This window comes from Spea bombifrons, chromosome 8, assembly GCF_027358695.1.
Source record: "Spea bombifrons isolate aSpeBom1 chromosome 8, aSpeBom1.2.pri, whole genome shotgun sequence".
Lineage (NCBI taxonomy): Eukaryota > Metazoa > Chordata > Amphibia > Anura > Pelobatidae > Spea > Spea bombifrons.
The window spans coordinates 30,977,800-30,994,704 of NC_071094.1; the positions used below are offsets into that span (position 1 = coordinate 30,977,800).

General features: G+C 36.6%; 1 protein-coding gene across 2 annotated transcripts in view; it reads right to left on the minus strand.

The window, feature by feature from the left end:
- Window positions 1–1,420: 1,420 nt before the first annotated feature.
- AFF2 (ALF transcription elongation factor 2) overlaps window positions 1,421–16,905 on the minus strand; it is a 197,575-nt gene continuing 182,090 nt past the window's right edge. For both annotated transcript variants that reach the window (XM_053472897.1, XM_053472896.1), the window contains exons 15-21: window positions 15,945–16,008; window positions 15,694–15,830; window positions 13,235–13,306; window positions 12,841–12,934; window positions 12,196–12,245; window positions 6,691–6,905; window positions 1,421–2,302 (exon numbers count right to left, since the gene is read on the minus strand). In XM_053472897.1, coding sequence (XP_053328872.1) covers window positions 2,181–2,302; window positions 6,691–6,905; window positions 12,196–12,245; window positions 12,841–12,934; window positions 13,235–13,306; window positions 15,694–15,830; window positions 15,945–16,008 — 754 coding nt within the window. In that variant the 3' untranslated portion in view covers window positions 1,421–2,180. The remainder of the gene's footprint in view (window positions 2,303–6,690; window positions 6,906–12,195; window positions 12,246–12,840; window positions 12,935–13,234; window positions 13,307–15,693; window positions 15,831–15,944; window positions 16,009–16,905) is intronic.

Consider the following 16,905-nt stretch of genomic DNA (forward strand, 5'->3'; position numbering starts at 1 on the left):
AATTGGTCCAATTGCTACAATCCAAGTCAGGTGCATCAAGTTGAGGTTTCCAGGCCTGGAGTGATCATCTGGGCAATACGTTAGTCTTCCTACCATTCCAGCAGCAGTTCGGGTCCTGCAATGTGCGGCAGTCGAGTACACGGTGTGACCATGCGTATCCATATGGCAACCGCGTGTGATTTAGCAGCCCCTGGCCTTAAAGTGTCAGAGCCACTTTTCATATCTAGTCCAGCCCTTTCCATAGAAAGTTCTATGACCTCAGGTAGATTTGCTCAGTTATCATGGCAGCTAAGATGAGCTATTGTGCCTTAATGATTACAAGACCCCCCGATGTGACCTCTATAAATGTGGAAACTAGTTAGCCAAAATAGCTTACAAGAGGCTGCTGATATCTCAATAATACCAAGGTCTTCCTTATGTGTTTCCGAAACAGAATTGTAATTCAGGCTGGTTGTTAAAACAGTTTAAACAGCCACAGGCAAATAGTACCCCTGTTAGCCAAAGACTTGGCCTTGAGTTCAGTATGGTGGAAATGGAATAATGGGTCTGGATATCATTTTGCTTGTAGTAAAGTATCACACTTGGCTCGGTGGGGTTCACATAATTCATACCTTATTGCTGATATGAAATTAATTAACATTTACACTAGAACAATAAAACATTACACAAAAACTATAACTCTGCACAAATCAAACCATGAGAATAATATATTTATTACAACTGAGCAACAGTTACGCAAATCATGAAATGGCATTGTGTACACTTTGATAGAATAGTCTTGACTGTAAAAAATAAATAAAAACCTGAAAATTCCATTCCTTAAGACTATTTTATAAGCGTCACTATTATTCATGTATCCTTAGGAGAAATGCAGGTAACACCATTATACTGCTGAATGTGTGGTTGGATCATGGAGAGTGGGATGTTTGGTTTTTAAAACTGTTTTTGAGGTAATGCATAAATACAATGGTTGCATGAATCAATTTAACAAACTCTGTGATTATTTTTCATTGCTATTTCGGGAAATAACCATAAAAAAGACATCAGTTCATTATTACGATTAAAAAACAAAACAGTGTTTACTCACTTTATTCTACTCTAGACTTCAAGGCAATGAAACATATTTTGGTAGATTTAATAAGAGGTGGAAAGTCCTCGTAAACTAAAATTAAAAGTTTGGATTATCCAACATCTCACGTCTTATTAAACCTGCTCCATCATCTTTGTTTTAATCAGCACCAGCAAATAATGTTACCTTCCAGAATTGCTGGTATTAACAAACCTGTCCAAGGTGCAGCCTGCAGTATTAATACTTTTGAATTTCACTAGTACAGAAACCCTTGAAAAATTGTGAAAACATATTTTAAAAAAGCAGGTAAATCACAGAATGCTTGCTTACATTTGAAGGAAACACTTTCTTGAAAAATACAGTCCTCTATGAACAGTCTGAAAAAGATCTGGACCAACATGAAATGAAATTTAAGACCTTATTCTACAGATATTAGCAAGCAGACATTCTATTCCATTTATGGAATTTCAGAAATCTGTTAAAAACATTTAAATATACCAGGACAACAATTAGACTGTTTCGTTAATGTCTTATTGTACAGTTTGGCACCTGGTGTCACTGGTTTCACCTTTAACCTCTGTGACCAAGCAGTGAGCTACCCATTTCGTTATTACATTGCAGATATTAGCTGCCTTGGCAGTGATGCCATAGACAAGCAACACGCATTTTTAAGTAATACCAATCACAGGAAAGTTTGAACATTGCTAATAATACAACATTTTAAATAATTATCCCAATTAAAGTGTTTTCATAAAACACTCTGATACTGAAGAAGTTTTGTTCCAAATCTTCACAAAGTGCATCTTGTTCTTAATTAAAGGCAGTGAAGAATAAAACAATATATTTAAAATTGTACCATTTCATAAAGCACATAGGAATGGATCCAAGAGATGCAAGGCATATTAAAGAGTTGGAAATGGTTGGTTGGCGGGTTGGTCGTTGCAGTTAATGCTACTTCCCGAGCTGCATTTCCATTGACAGTAAAAGCCACTTCCAACAAATAAAATATTTTAAAAAATGAAGTCAAGATAATGAGTGGATATCCACCAGTGATCGTCTATGCTCTGGTAGAGGTAGAATACAAGAAAATGTGGGAGGAATAAAGCAGACACTACAACAATTGTGACTCGATGCGTAACCAATGAAGTCCTTGTCGAACGTAGCGGACCAGGTTGGTCATAGTGCTGTGTTGTGTTAAAGGCTCCATCATTGTGTCAAGGTCTTGAAAGAACTCTGTAATCACAAAACGTTTTGGTATTAGGATCACATTTCCAGAATCCCTTACGCTGCACATTAAAATAGTAAATTCAAAATATGTTAATATTTTGTAATAAAATTGACTTTTATTAAGCAAACCACTGGACCCAAGCAACTATAGGTTGGCACCTTAAATATGTATGCATTTGGAAATAATTATCTGGTAAGGTTCTGATTATATACACATTACATTAGTTTTATGACCAATATGTCTTCAAAGGAAGGAGAGACTTCTATTACGCATATTTGGTATTTCTCAGAATGCACATGCTCCCACTTTCCAGAAGGATTATGATTAGATACATATTATGTTTTTATAATTTATTACACTTTATTATATTTTTTTGTTTGCACATTGTTCTACACATCAGACGGGAGGGGAGTGGATTTTGTTGCTGACATTCATAATTAGAACATCTAAAACTACACCAAAATAGCCGCTGAAGGAAAAAATCTTTTATTCCAATTTTTTTTTAATGCTCACTGTGCCCTTAACGAAATCTAGTAGCACCTACCAAATATATAACTTTTGTAATTCTTAAATTTGTTAAAGGTCCTGAGTAAATGTTCGATTTTATTTTTAATTAGTGAAGATAAAAGTTTTTAAAGATAAAATTACTTTATCTAGCCCACTCCAAATGCTCCAGGGAGCCAAGGAGGCTTGACCACGGGGAAATTTCAGTAACAATACTTAAGTGATTTTTTAACACAATTTAATTCATAAACTCACTTCTCAGCTTCTATACACGTCATTGTGACTGTTGTGAACATAAAATAATTACCGTATTGGCTCGGATATAGGCCGCCCCCGTATATAGGCCGCACCCTAAAAGTTTGGTGCTTTTTTAAAGAAAACGTTTTTTTTCTTTAAAAAAAGCACCAAAAAAAACATGCTGCCACTCTGTCCCCCCCCCGAGATATGCTGCCGCTGTCCTCCCTCCCCGCGATACGCTGCCGCTGTCCTCCCTCCCCGCGATACGCTGCCGCTGTCCTCCCTCCCCGCGATACGCTGCCGCTGTCCTCCCTCCCCGCGATACGCTGCCGCTGTCCTCCCTCCCCGCGATACGCTGCCGCTGTCCTCCTCTGCCCCCCCCCCTCGACTTACCGGAGCAGACTCCCGGGTGTCTTGCGGGGCCGGCGAGGGACATCTACGCAATATGCGTATGCAACTTCCGGTACCGGTACCGGAAGTTGCATGCGCGTATTGCGTAGATGTCTCCCGCCGGCCCCGCAAGACACCCGGGAGTCTGCTCCGGTAAGTCGGGGGTGGGCAGAGGTAAAACGCTTAGATAACCTCCCGTGCCGGCACCCCCCCCGTGGGAAGTGCTGGCAGGGGAGGCTGTGTGAGCGTATCGGGGAGTAGGATGCAGGTCCCCTGCACCGCTGCGGGGGATCTGTATCTTAACCCCGCTGCCTGCCCGGCGCCCGGGACTGCATGTCCCGGGCGTCGGGCGCTAGACCCCGAATATAGGCCGCACCCCCACTTTAAAAACTTAAAGTGGGGGAAAAAAGTGCGGCCTATATTCGAGCCAATACGGTATGTATTTTAATCACACTAAATCTAAACACTTTTAGGGCTGTAGAACACTGTGAAACACTCAAACCAATGTAATGATCTAGTAGCTGAGAGGGGAGAAAAGAGAGACAGAGAAAACTGGGCCTCAAGAAAAGTGTCTAAACAGGGAAACATGAAAAAATATTCTATAATTCTGAGCCATGAAACCTTTCTTTTGAAGCAATAATTCATGCAGATCGGGCTAAATGGTAATTTTTGTACATCAATGGATATCAAAATAAATGACCGTAATGAACATTTTGTGATGACACATTTTATCTAATGTAGTGCCTGTGATTTTTCCTGACAATGCCTCAATCTGTTAAAGTTTTAGTCAGTCAGGCCTTAAATTACACTTTTGCCTCATTTCACCTGACTGTAGCAATATGATATAATGCATTGTTCCAAGATGTGTCACAGATGATAATTGCGCAGGACCCTGCTGAATTCGCTATATATTTGAAGGTTAGGCCATTTTGTGAAATTTAGTATGGGTCTGCCCAGCTTAAATTGTTTAAAGTGTGCCTTTCTGCTCTCCACCAGGGTGGGCGGCACGGAATTACTTAGCAAGGTCACTTAAAAACTTTGTTTATCAGAGTGAAAAGCTCTGAACTGCTGCATTTTGGGTCCCGTTTAATGCAGTCATTGTGTTATACTGGATTCCGTCTTTGAATCTGGTTTCTGGCACAAGATAACGCAACCCAATGGTTAAAATTCTTGGGAGCATTTACACTGTTAAATTAACTTTGCTCGAGTAATGCTGTAGGAAGCTGCAGTAAGGGAGAAAAATCACAGATCGTGATTATATTCTTGACTGAATTAAATCTTCGGGCACTGAATAAAGACGAGCAGTCAAAAGGTTCTTTGGCATAATGACATTATCTGAAATGTGAGAACGGTAGAATGTTGGAAGGAGCAATTTCAGAATCGGTCACTTTCCCCAACATGACATATGGACTGTGTGTTTACTATTACAACCACCGCTCTTCATTTTTTTTCTTGGCCATTAAGTCACCCCCATCCCATATTTAGCCTAATGTTTGGGGTATGCCTATTCCATGCAAGTTTAAATTCCCACATCTGCTAGACGTCTGTTCCACTCATCCGCCACCCTGTCTGTGAAGTAAAAGTGTTTATTGCTGTGTTCTATAATGTGAACATTAAATAAATCTAATTGTGGGAAAATATCTTCTATATACTTTATCTAACTGCAAGATTAGGTTACAAACCCCATAGTAAGTCTTAGAATAATTCTTAGTAAAGCAGTACCCTTTAGCAATGCCTCTAACAGAAGTGTCCCTCTTTTGGCCACCTCCAATGCCTGAAAGCATGGTTTAAGACTTCTATTACTTGCACCTAGAAATGTCCTGAGACAAACTAAAAAAAACTAAAGTTACATTTAAATACTACAATAGTCAGTGTCATAAAAAATCACCAACAAGCATTGTACTTTAAAATCATCCTTAATAATGTTTAATGTGGGAAGAGATATTGATACTTTGAGAGACAAACATCATGTGCAATTCCCGCTGAATTCTATGCTACGTACTGGAGGAATATAAAGAGCTTGAAAAAAACTGTTCCCATATTTTGTTTTAAATATCTGGGATTTAAAACAGAAATATGTGTATCCATAGTGTTTGTTTTGTTAGCGAACAAAAGCAAAAGTTAGTTTTAATGAATTCATTAAATTATACTACAATGTGTGATGGTGGTAGTTTCACTTTAATTACCAAACACACTTTATATACTTAAAATGAATGGTTTAATATACAAAATAACCCGCCACATAAACCATGAGAAAGCACTTGACTATTACTCAGCTAATTACAAATTTGACTAATTAATTCTCTTTTTATTATTCATATTAACTGATCAATTACTTTATGTAATAATACTTTCTAATCCATTTAACAAAAATGGTAAATAACATTTAACCTTAAAACATAGGAATTCAAGGTTTCAATTTTTTTTTACAGTAATATATTTTAATTAATATCAAGCTAGATATTTAGCATTATAACACACTGTGCTAATTACTAGATTCATAATATTTCATTTTAACATCAAAACACCCTACTGTGGAAATGCTTCCAACTTTAAGTGGGAATTTTAACAATTGTGCATAATGTCTATAATTATGTCATTAATAAGACGCCGTTTTAGATTAATCTACCATGCACTGTATTACTTTTTTTTTACAATTTGTTAGAAAATGTGATTAACTGCACATTTAACTGATATGACAATACACAGATAGATAGATAATGATTGGGTTTTTCTTAATTAGCTAACAATAAGAACAATACTAAGGGCATTTTATTTGCACTACGTCCTTCAAACAACTTTGAAAACACGGTTCGAAGCAAGACTATAGCTTTCAACAAAATGTACCAGGTCATCTTTTTTGGACCATTACTTAGAGTCGCACAGAACTCACTGACATCAGTGGCCAAGCAAAGCATTTCCTGCATGTTTACTGATGTTCCATGCATGTTTACTGATGTTCCATGCATGTTTACTGATGTTCCATGCATGATTACTGATGTCCCATGCACAGTAAGGCCTCATGCACGCCAAGGAGCACACATTATCTTCTTCTCTGGGTTGTAAGAAGCATTTATTAAGCCTAATGCCAGGCTGACCCTAAAAGGAACAGGTTGCCGATAAAATGAACTGAGTTGTCATGAACCATCAGCCACCGGATATTACCCCAGTTTGCCAGATGGCCAGTCCGGGCCCGCTGCTTAATAAATATATACAAAATGATATCACACATAATTCTTGCATTGTGATATTTTAAGCTTACCTTTAGATTCTCTTGTCAGCTTGTCAGCCATGTCCCAGTGCTCATAACTACGCAAGACATTGTTAGTGATATTGACGTGACTGGCAGCCATTTGGTGTATGCGTTGTGGAATCGATATAGTGCCCGTAGAGGAAGATCCAGTTGTCCCACTGCTGTTTCCAGCAGAATTTATTGAGGATGGACTTAATGACATTGGAGATGGTGTCTCTGTGTTCCTTAGGGAAAAAAATAGCATAAAATATTCATTTACAAGTCAGAAAAAAACATTCTTGTGCTCATATACACACATGGCATTTTACCTAGCAGGTATATAATTCTTTTCTTTAAGTTCTCGTAACCATTAGATTAAAATAAACAAATAGAAGGGAAGGAAAAACAGCTACAAAGGGGATAAATTGAAATTAACATTTTTCTGTAAAGATACGTATATTTGACTACATTAATACTTATTTTATCCAGAAAGCACTGAGCTGCCAATAACGCCTGGCCTGAGGAATTTTAGCCAGAAAAAGCAGTTTCTTCTTTGTAGTTCCATATATGATCACAAGGGAAATTTAGAGTATTCTATAGTCATACATGATTTGCGACCCTTCTTCAGTCATTATTGCCCATGTTGGTTCTCGTCAATGTGTTTTTGACAGGACTGGGCAGTGTGATTGGTCTAACTATCATATAACTAGGCTTGCCCAAAATTGAAATTCTACCATTCCCCCACTAATGAAATAATAATTTTATTTTATCCGACACAATAGGAATTACAGGAGTTTTTGTTGAATGATATCAAAAGATTCTGTTCAACTATTTTGGACAAGTGTTGAAACACTCCCAGCAGGCAACATTGTATGAACGCTGGTAGCATTATAAAACCCCAGTGCCATCTCCAATGGGATAGCCAGCTGTACTCTTGACGTTTAAAAGCAAATATGCTGCAGGGAAGAAAAAATAAACATTGCCTTCTTATTCCATAACATTCAAAGCTTATGTTTCACAAGCACCAAATCAAAGTGTATTTTCTATTTGAACGTGAAATACAAAAGCCGCTAAAGGCATGGTAATATTCCCTGTAAGATGTTATATTTTCCTGCAATAAAAGCACATTCAAAAGGCCATATGCAGGACCTGTAGAAGTGTTTCATTTTCCCACAAGTATCAAGTATGTACGTCGGCATTTTTATTATTTCCATTTATGTCATATGGTGACAGATATGACAAAGAGTACAAATAAATCATTAATATCCTAAAAAAGTGATGCTAAAGAGAAATTCTCTTATATGTGTATAGCCCTATACCATCATAGCTAGAATAAGGAGACTGAATGTCATTTGTACTAATAGGTAAACAGCTCAGGTCTCATCAATAGATTATATACAGAAAGGGGAGCGCACCCTATAAAGCACACACATTCAGATTGCCGGCTGCCGCTAAAATAATAATGACCAATAAGTACAAAAAAAGCAGAGCAAGATTTCCCAGTGAAAAAAAATGTTCAAAACCATCTGAGGTATAAATACGGGGATTCCAACACACACTTCCAGTGAGCCTTATCTAATTTTACATGGCTACATTGCTTACCAAGGAGCTGGATCAGCGGGCTGGCACTGCCTTTGAACCCGCTGAGACTCTACCTACAGAGAAGGCTTTAAATGGCTTTGAGTCTCAGTGGGTTCAAAGCTAGTGCCGTCCCTCTTTATGATCATTAATGGATGGAGAGTTGAACAAACAGTTTTACTGATCAACTACCCATTCCTTACTCATCTTGGTGTCCAGCAAAAGTCTGATGCTGGAATTAAGTTTTCAGTTCTGCCAAAACCATTTCAAGGTGAAATAAGGTGTTGAGTGTACTTAACTGTGCGCCTTCCCGGGAACCTTGAGGTTTAATCTGAATCTCAGGAAGGGAAAGCAAATCAGCAGATTTTCAGGGTTACATAGTCTACAGCTAAGCTGTTTATATTCCACTTTGATTTAATGATATCTGATCTGATGCTTTTCTTATTAGAAAATCACAGCAGAAATTCCTGCTTGAATACTTAATTTACAATACATTACCCTCCTTGCCTTTAAGTATAAACACTGGGCATCTGTCTTCAACCAAAGTCTTGTCTGTACAATTTAACACGTCGGAGGAGGTAAAGCTGCCCAACAATACATTCTGGAAAAGTTTTTATATTGACTGCTATAAAAGGAACCACCAGAATGCCAATACACATATAGATGAGGTTAAGTTATAGAGTTGTACAGAGTTATAGAAAGAAAAAGAACTAATTTGGGTAATATGATGAGGATTGCAAGCTCTTCTTAGTCTCGTAGATGAGATTCCAAGCCCAGTTTGTCTCACAAAGAACTCATGTACAAAGTTCCCAGGTATGACCGAATGATAAGTTTGCCAATTATATCTTACATAGTGCTTTATGGTAACTACAAATACATTAACATCAACTTACCTAAAGCACTAGGTTTGTAGTTTTACAAATCTATACCCTGTAAAACTGCCTTTTTTACTGGGATCTCAGAAAAAAATGTTCTGGTGTATTGATTCTAGCAAAATAATATATTCCTTGAACTTCTTTGGTATATTAGCCGGCTTAAATAGGAAATATTGACACTATTCAGGAGTTGGCAAACATAATATCAAACAGTTATTAAAAAAATACATGATCTTTTCATTTCTACACCTATTTCACTAAAGTAAAATGTTTGTTGTTTTGCTTTTCGTGTCACGCGGACATTTACGGTCATTTCATGCCAAAAACACATTTTATTATAAATCTTCCTTTGTGAAGTTGAAATAAAAAAATAAATGCCCCTCTGAAGTTATGTATTTTTCCTATTCTGCTTGTTCAATGTTTAAAAAAAGAGAACAAGGGAGCGAGAAAATGAAACAGCCTCTGTATCTTATATTAAAATGGATTTCTACCTGCTGCCAAATTCTTTCAGTTCTATTGGTAGACTGAAAATTCTCAACAGATAATACAAAGCCTATTATTTAAGCATTTTGGAGAAACCACAATGGCAATTTCTAGCAAATACAGTCCACACGATAGGCGAAGTACAATTCATAAAAGTCTCCTGGAGTGTGTTATTATCTGGGAAAGATTGGAAGAATTGCAAACATTTCTATACAATTCTTTCAGAAATTGCATGGGATATTGTTTGTAATTGCATGCTAATCTTTACATAGCATTTAGATTTTTTTTTGTCTATTTGGTGCAATGCTAAAGTTGATTACGGGGGTACATTTAATTCTAAACGTGGTAATTAACAGTCACCTGGAGCCAGCAGTTCTCTGCCTATTAAGTGGTGCGCTCTCATGCGCACGTACCGCAAGATGTCAAAGCTTTAGAAACTGCCTCTAAATTATACTTGATAATTCAGTTCCCTAAAGGAAAGCAGCGTGTGCTGTACATCATTTGGTTGAAGGAGAATGGCTGGAGTGAGGTTTAATCTAAATGTACATGCATGCCTACCATGGAAAAAGAAACCGCCGAATTCCCAATATGAAAAAGGCACAACAAAACCCAAAACGAAAAAAGAACATAATAAGATAAAAATGGTGTTTCTTCAAATGCTTTTCTTTATATAATCATAGGTAGAAGTGGCAAATAAATTAATATAATGATATTATCCATTAAATGGTATTAACAAATATTAACCTCTTTTACATATTAAAATACAAATGTATGCACAATGTTTATAATGAAATCTGCTTCTTGTGCATAAAAAACTTCTTCAGAAAATAAATAATAATAATGTAAAAACTGATGTGGTATGTGTTTAAACAATGAGGGATTACATCACAAAGTTGATGATTAGAGATAATTATAGTGTTTTTGTGCAATTAGTTGATGAGCTAAAGTATATCCTCTAAATATAGTAAAGACGTGTCCGCATCGCAAAAGAATATAAGCTATGCCCAGGACAAATATCAGTCCTTTCACACATTATCACCTGCTAAATGTAGCTGCACTGTGTCAGTGGAAATACAAATAAATACTTAGACAGGGCGCATTTGATTTTTAAGCATATTACTAAAAAATGACTTTGTTGCAGGTGACTTATAAATCTGGAGGGTTGAGCTCCAAGCCTTGTGGGCCATAAACAAACCAAGAATGTTCAATAGCATCCCTTGAACACAAGAGATTTAATGAATTCAACAATTTTTATTGGTAAAACAGCCAAAAATCCTCGCCAACATTTGGCCTCTGAGACCTGGAGTTGGATACCCCTGTTCTGAAGTGATTTTACTTACTAGAGGACTGCAGTAAATGGGGAATATTCATAAAAACGTAATGGCACCCCTATTTTAGGCTAGTCTGACCTTTCCGATTACAGCTAGCAGGGGCATTCTGGGAACTGACAGCATGAAGAGCATGCCTATTATATACAAGCATCCATATAACACATATAGTCAAGAATAGACGGGGATGAAAATTGGCTCAGGCCTGCTGAATCCTCTTATACTTTTCTGGCCGCGAGAGAGGAAACAATATGGAGTGCTGTGCGGCTCTGGCCCACCAAGGCTACGAAATCACCTGGCGCTATATAAATAATTGTAATGTACACAGGCTCATGTCTAATGCAGTTAAAAACTATTTAAAGCACCACAGAAGAAACAGAGGCTAGAATGTATTCGGACATGTTAGATATGCCGCTGACTAGGAACCCATCTGAAGTCATGTGTGGAACTGCTTGTAAAAGAAAAAAAGGGAGTCGATGCCCAAGGTAATCATATCAGATTATCAACGGGTTCACCCAATGTCATTAGAAACCTACACCACCCTGTGGTCCTGATAGAGTCCTTGAAATAAGTACGTCTTACTAGAATATGCTTGCGTGCTAAATGAACACACGTTAAATTTGTCTCTAACACAAAGAAACAAGGTAACTGCCTCCATAACAGGAATGTACACTTGATGCGCTTACTTAATGAACTCTAATTGGTTTTGGATACATTTCCTTGTGGAAGAGGGCGAGCTTAATTTGCATATATTCATCTGCCACTGGAGTATAATTACATCCCCATAATTTTTTACAGTATTTGCAGGTACAGATATCTGAACATTAAAATAAAGATTGATTCCCGAAATAATTGGCTGATTAAGTAGCCGCACATTTCCACCACTGATATAACTTCAGTTTTATTTAACAGTGCTGACCATATATCAATGAATTATTCATCGGTCTTTTCATCACTGAAAAATCACTGTGATGGAGGTTAACTTTACTTTGACTTTCTGAAATGACACAGTACTTGCTATCTAATTAACAGTCCTTTTATGACTATCATTTGGTTTAAGGACCAAATTGTTAAAGAATTCTGAAGCAACCTGCATTAACTTTTCAGCAGTTTATATGGTTGAATTCCTGACTTCGACTTCTGATATATCTGCGTTTATAACCCGAGAACTGACCTTCATTCCTCAGCTGTCTATGTAATATTTTACTCTCTAATCATTCATTTTTATGAAGGATCACTTTGACAAGAAACAGGAAAAAAAGACTACTTACTTTCCATTGCCTCCCCATGGAGAGGGCGCCTGGGAAGATTTTGAAGAGTTCTGTATTTAGAAAAATAATAAAAACTTTTTATTGGTTATTGGCAGTTGCAGGAACAGCATAAAAGTATATCCAAGAAGCATATGTGCATGACGTGAACGGTAACTTATAATACTTGTAATATAACAATAACACTTGTAGGTAAAAAACATTTAAACATAAAAAAAAAATCAAGATTATTATTATTTTAAGTTGTTCTTCCTGCCCCATTAATAAGTGCCCAGAACAAACGTCCTGCTGTGCTTTGCCATCGTAAAAACATCATTGCACATGAAGTTAACGTAAAGCATGCAGAGGAGCAGAGAGAACCTCACCGCAATAGGAATTTTAGTCATACCTCCCAACATTTCAAGCGGCCAATATGAAGAATGACGTATTTTTCTTACACTATTTAAAATATCAATACATTTTTTGTTGTTTATAAACACATTATTGTGGCCTTCAGGGTTCCAGAACACTGTGGTAAACTCATACCAACCAAACAAAAGAGTGATTCAAAAAAGGGACTGTCCCAAACAAAGAGGGACACTGTTCTATGTACTAGTTAGGCGTTATATATATATATATATATATATATATATATATGTTACACATTACCTTAAAATATTCCATGAGTGATCTGGAGTACTTCATAGCATGGTCCTTCTTTAGTTTAAACATTCTCAAGTAGAGTAACGACAAGCAGCGATAGCTAAGGTAATCAGGAAAGGATTATGTTCATTCAATGTTTAATAAAACATTTTAATGTATAATATTATTTTACATTTTAAAGTAAAACTGCATTACATAAGTAAATAAAATAAAAATGCAAAATACCAATTGATGACAATATGAATTGTTTAGCCAGCTGATAAAGAAACCTATTAGTTATCCTTTAATAGGTTCACGGAAAACAAGAGTGATGATCTTGTGTAAGCAGCTTAAGCTTTTCTGTTGTTTCAAAGTCTTCTAGTGGATTTTTGTAGCGTCGACATTGTCTCTGTGGACTCACCATAAAACCGCGAGTTTCTTTTCCCCTTCACTGGCAGCCGAGCCTGTGAAATTCTTCAGTCTCATGGCATACCTTGAATAAAACGAGCAAAGATTCAGGCAAATACCGCTCATGGATTTTTCTCAAACGTAACACGCATCATTTATTAATAAACCATTTTTAAAACGCGAAAGCATCTAACGCAAATGTTTATCTGCAGCAACTGGAGGCAATGAAGAGTAACGCCGTGCCTGGGAGCTTGTGCCGGTTACTTTGGGGACTGATTGTAGGGTTAACAGAGGTTCAGTGGTTCTGATTAATAATGTGAGTTGAAAACTGTTAATTAATTTGCACAGTTGGGTTATGCTCATATTTATATATTTATATATTTAATGAATATTTTGTCATTGGGTTAACCACAGTACTATTGCCTGTATTTATTTAGGTGTGAAGTATAAGGGTTTTCTGGGTAATGGGAAAGGGTGAACATGGTTTTTTTAGGTGTACAGTTGATGCAATATCGTTCAGTGGGGGAGTTTATTTTGGACTCAGATAGTTCCAGGACTTGAAGATTATACAGAGACTGTACAGAGTTTATTGCCATGATAAAGAGGTGATGTCCACACATGATTTACCTTCAGCACCATGCGGCCATTGCCTATTCTGTCCCACTGGTGCAGCAGACTAGTTTTTTAAACTTTGTAGCACACTTTGTATCACTTTTATACATAATCTCCACTAGTTCCCTACAATGACAATCATCTGCATTGCATTTAATTACAGTGTATTCCATGTTAATAGGAATAGTACAATTTGAACTCAGAGAACACAGGAGACTCAAGAAGAACCATGAACTTTCATTATCTATGCAAATAATTTTAAGATATTTTTAATCTTAACTGTATTTATATTTCATTTATTACAGAAAAAAACTATTTATAATCAGTTTAGGGAATCCTGTGTTTTATTTCCCAATCTAATCGCAGATTCCTGTGGTCTGTAATGAGTCATAACTTGGGCAGGAAAGAATTAGTTGAGCAAATACACTAAGCATATTTTTCACATGAATCCACTCCTTTGACCTATGAATTTGACATCTAAAGAGAAAGCTTTTTAAAGTTCATCTACAAATGGAATTCCCAGATGTCCAATATAAAATCAGTGAACTTATGTAGCCATATTCCTGGGTCAATGGGTACATGACATATTCCTTAAAAAGATACAATGTATAAATAAGCGTTACAGAATGACCAGTAGAAAATCAATCCATCAACATTCTACTTTATTCTAGAATTTTTAAGATTCTATTTTTATAAAAAGTTGCTAATGCTTGGTGTTTTTGAGGAGACAACCAGATTTAACCTGTTGTGTTACTTCAAAAGGAAAGAAACCAGCTGCTGTTCTACCTACTCTGCTGAAATTGTAGTGAAGCATTGGAAGCAAATTCTCTAATATTATTGGATCTCGAAACCTCTCCCAGATATGATTATTTTTTTTTAGATTAGTGGAATGGCCTCCCAAAAGAATCAGTAGAGGTTAAACCAGTGAGAGCGTTCAGACATGCATGGGAAAGGTAGGGAGCCCTTAGATTTAAGCTATCCGGAATCTAAGACAAGACCAAGGACTGATTAAGGTCTGAGTCTTTACATCAGGAAAAAACAGGCAGACCAGATGTACTGAACTGTTCTTATCTACTGTCAAATTACACATTTCTATGTTTCTATTTAATTATGTAGAACTTTGTCTTGTTCATATTTTTTTCAGGGCATATGTAGCTGCCATAAAAGCTTGTACTGATATGATTTTGAAACTGAAATCATTTCTGCGATTTTGATATTATTACACCATTAGCGGAAATAATAAAATTATATACCTGCTAGTATCTATGTGCTCAACAGTGGAACTGCACCTTTAATGCAGACCTGCCGCTGGGGGTACCTGAACCATGTTATATTATTTTATATTCATAGGAAGGGAGGTTACGCTTGAAATGAAATCACTTGTATGGGTTTCATATGAAAGTAAATAACTAATTCACTATAACATTGGTGATTAAATGATTGAGTAAACGCTAACACGTTTATTTTATAAACCAACCAAAAAGAAAAAAAAAAAGAACAAAAACCTCTTGAATATAATTTTAATAATATTGCACCCTTTAATGGCAAGACTCTGTGCCAAATGTTATAATGATAACTCTTTATAGCCACCCACTACATCTCAATTTGAATTTTATGAATATTGCAAATTATAACGGTCACATTATAACCTCTAAAGGGTCTAATTTATAAAAGCACTGTCCATCAATTACAATTTTTCCATCACATTAATAAAAAGGCAAGAAGTAATTATGATGACTTCAGAGATGAAGATGTCTTGAACAAATCATTATGCTGAAATTATTTTTTTTTTTTCAACTTAGCAAGTTCTAATTACAAATGAAATGAGATAAGGCAAACGATCACAAAATAGACATTAACCTGATGAGTTCCACAGTCTCCGAGTACATGGTGTATGGAGATTTAGCTTCTAATGGATCTCGCTCCATAGCGTTCCCACACTCAATGAAAGAGAGGGCAGCATCCGCATAATTCACTGCTTTCCCAAACTTCTCAATCTGAAACACGAGGACACAATATTAGGACACGGCATTTACAGGCTTGCATGCACAGACACGCGTGTTTATACATGTTTGTTGGTTGATGTACTTTAAATGATGATTTATACTCACCAGGGCATCTGCTTTGTGCTTTAATCTTTTGGCTTCTTGCATGTAATAATCAGCATTGTGTAACCTATGAAGCACAAGATATATAGCGTATGTATTCGCATTTTAAACTGAAACAAAAGGGATTTGGACGAGCATCCGGTATAGATATACAAAAATATTCATTTATTATAGTATGGAAATTAAGTGAAATATACAAGAATACAAGAAGCGAAGGCAGCTTACAATGTGTTTCTGGCATGAGGAATGTGTTGGCATGGAATATTTGTTGGAATGCAATAGCTACATTCATACAAATAACTACATAGATAAATATATTGCGAGTATTAGATTGTGTGAAACATTAAATTGTGTTATTCCTCTATGGCTATAAGCTACGGAGCCTCTTGTTTGAAGCCACCTATGATAAATGCCATACAAAAATAACACGAGATGCTCACCAAGAACAGACAGACGCCGTATAGCCTGCCTTAAGGTGCGTCCCTGCTTACAGAGAAAGACATCTCTATCTACATATCAGTCTGATCCCCCCAAAAGAGCGGTCCAGAACCAAAATGAGAGGCAAATTTCCTCTGCGCGAGGCGTACATTTCGGCCTTCATTTGCCTCGTCAGTGGGGTACGGTTGGTATCTTGCCCCACATGACACTGAGAACTTCACCAGCCAATACAAGTTTTCATTATTAATGAGTATTTGAAACAGTTCTACTACAAGAGGGCAGTTTGCCTCCGTCGTTCAGCCTAGAAAATTATTTTGAAAGATTTATACGCACACCTTTATTATACTTTTAACTCAGAGCAATTACTTTGTTTTGGCAGAAGCACAAAAGGCACATAAACCAATAATGGAATAGGGAGCAGATAACAAATAATGTTTCAATAAACTATGCTATTTCATGAAAGGATTGACTCTTGTCTAGTTATTTATCCTGGGATCACTCCAATTACCCTTCATTTTTCTTTGGC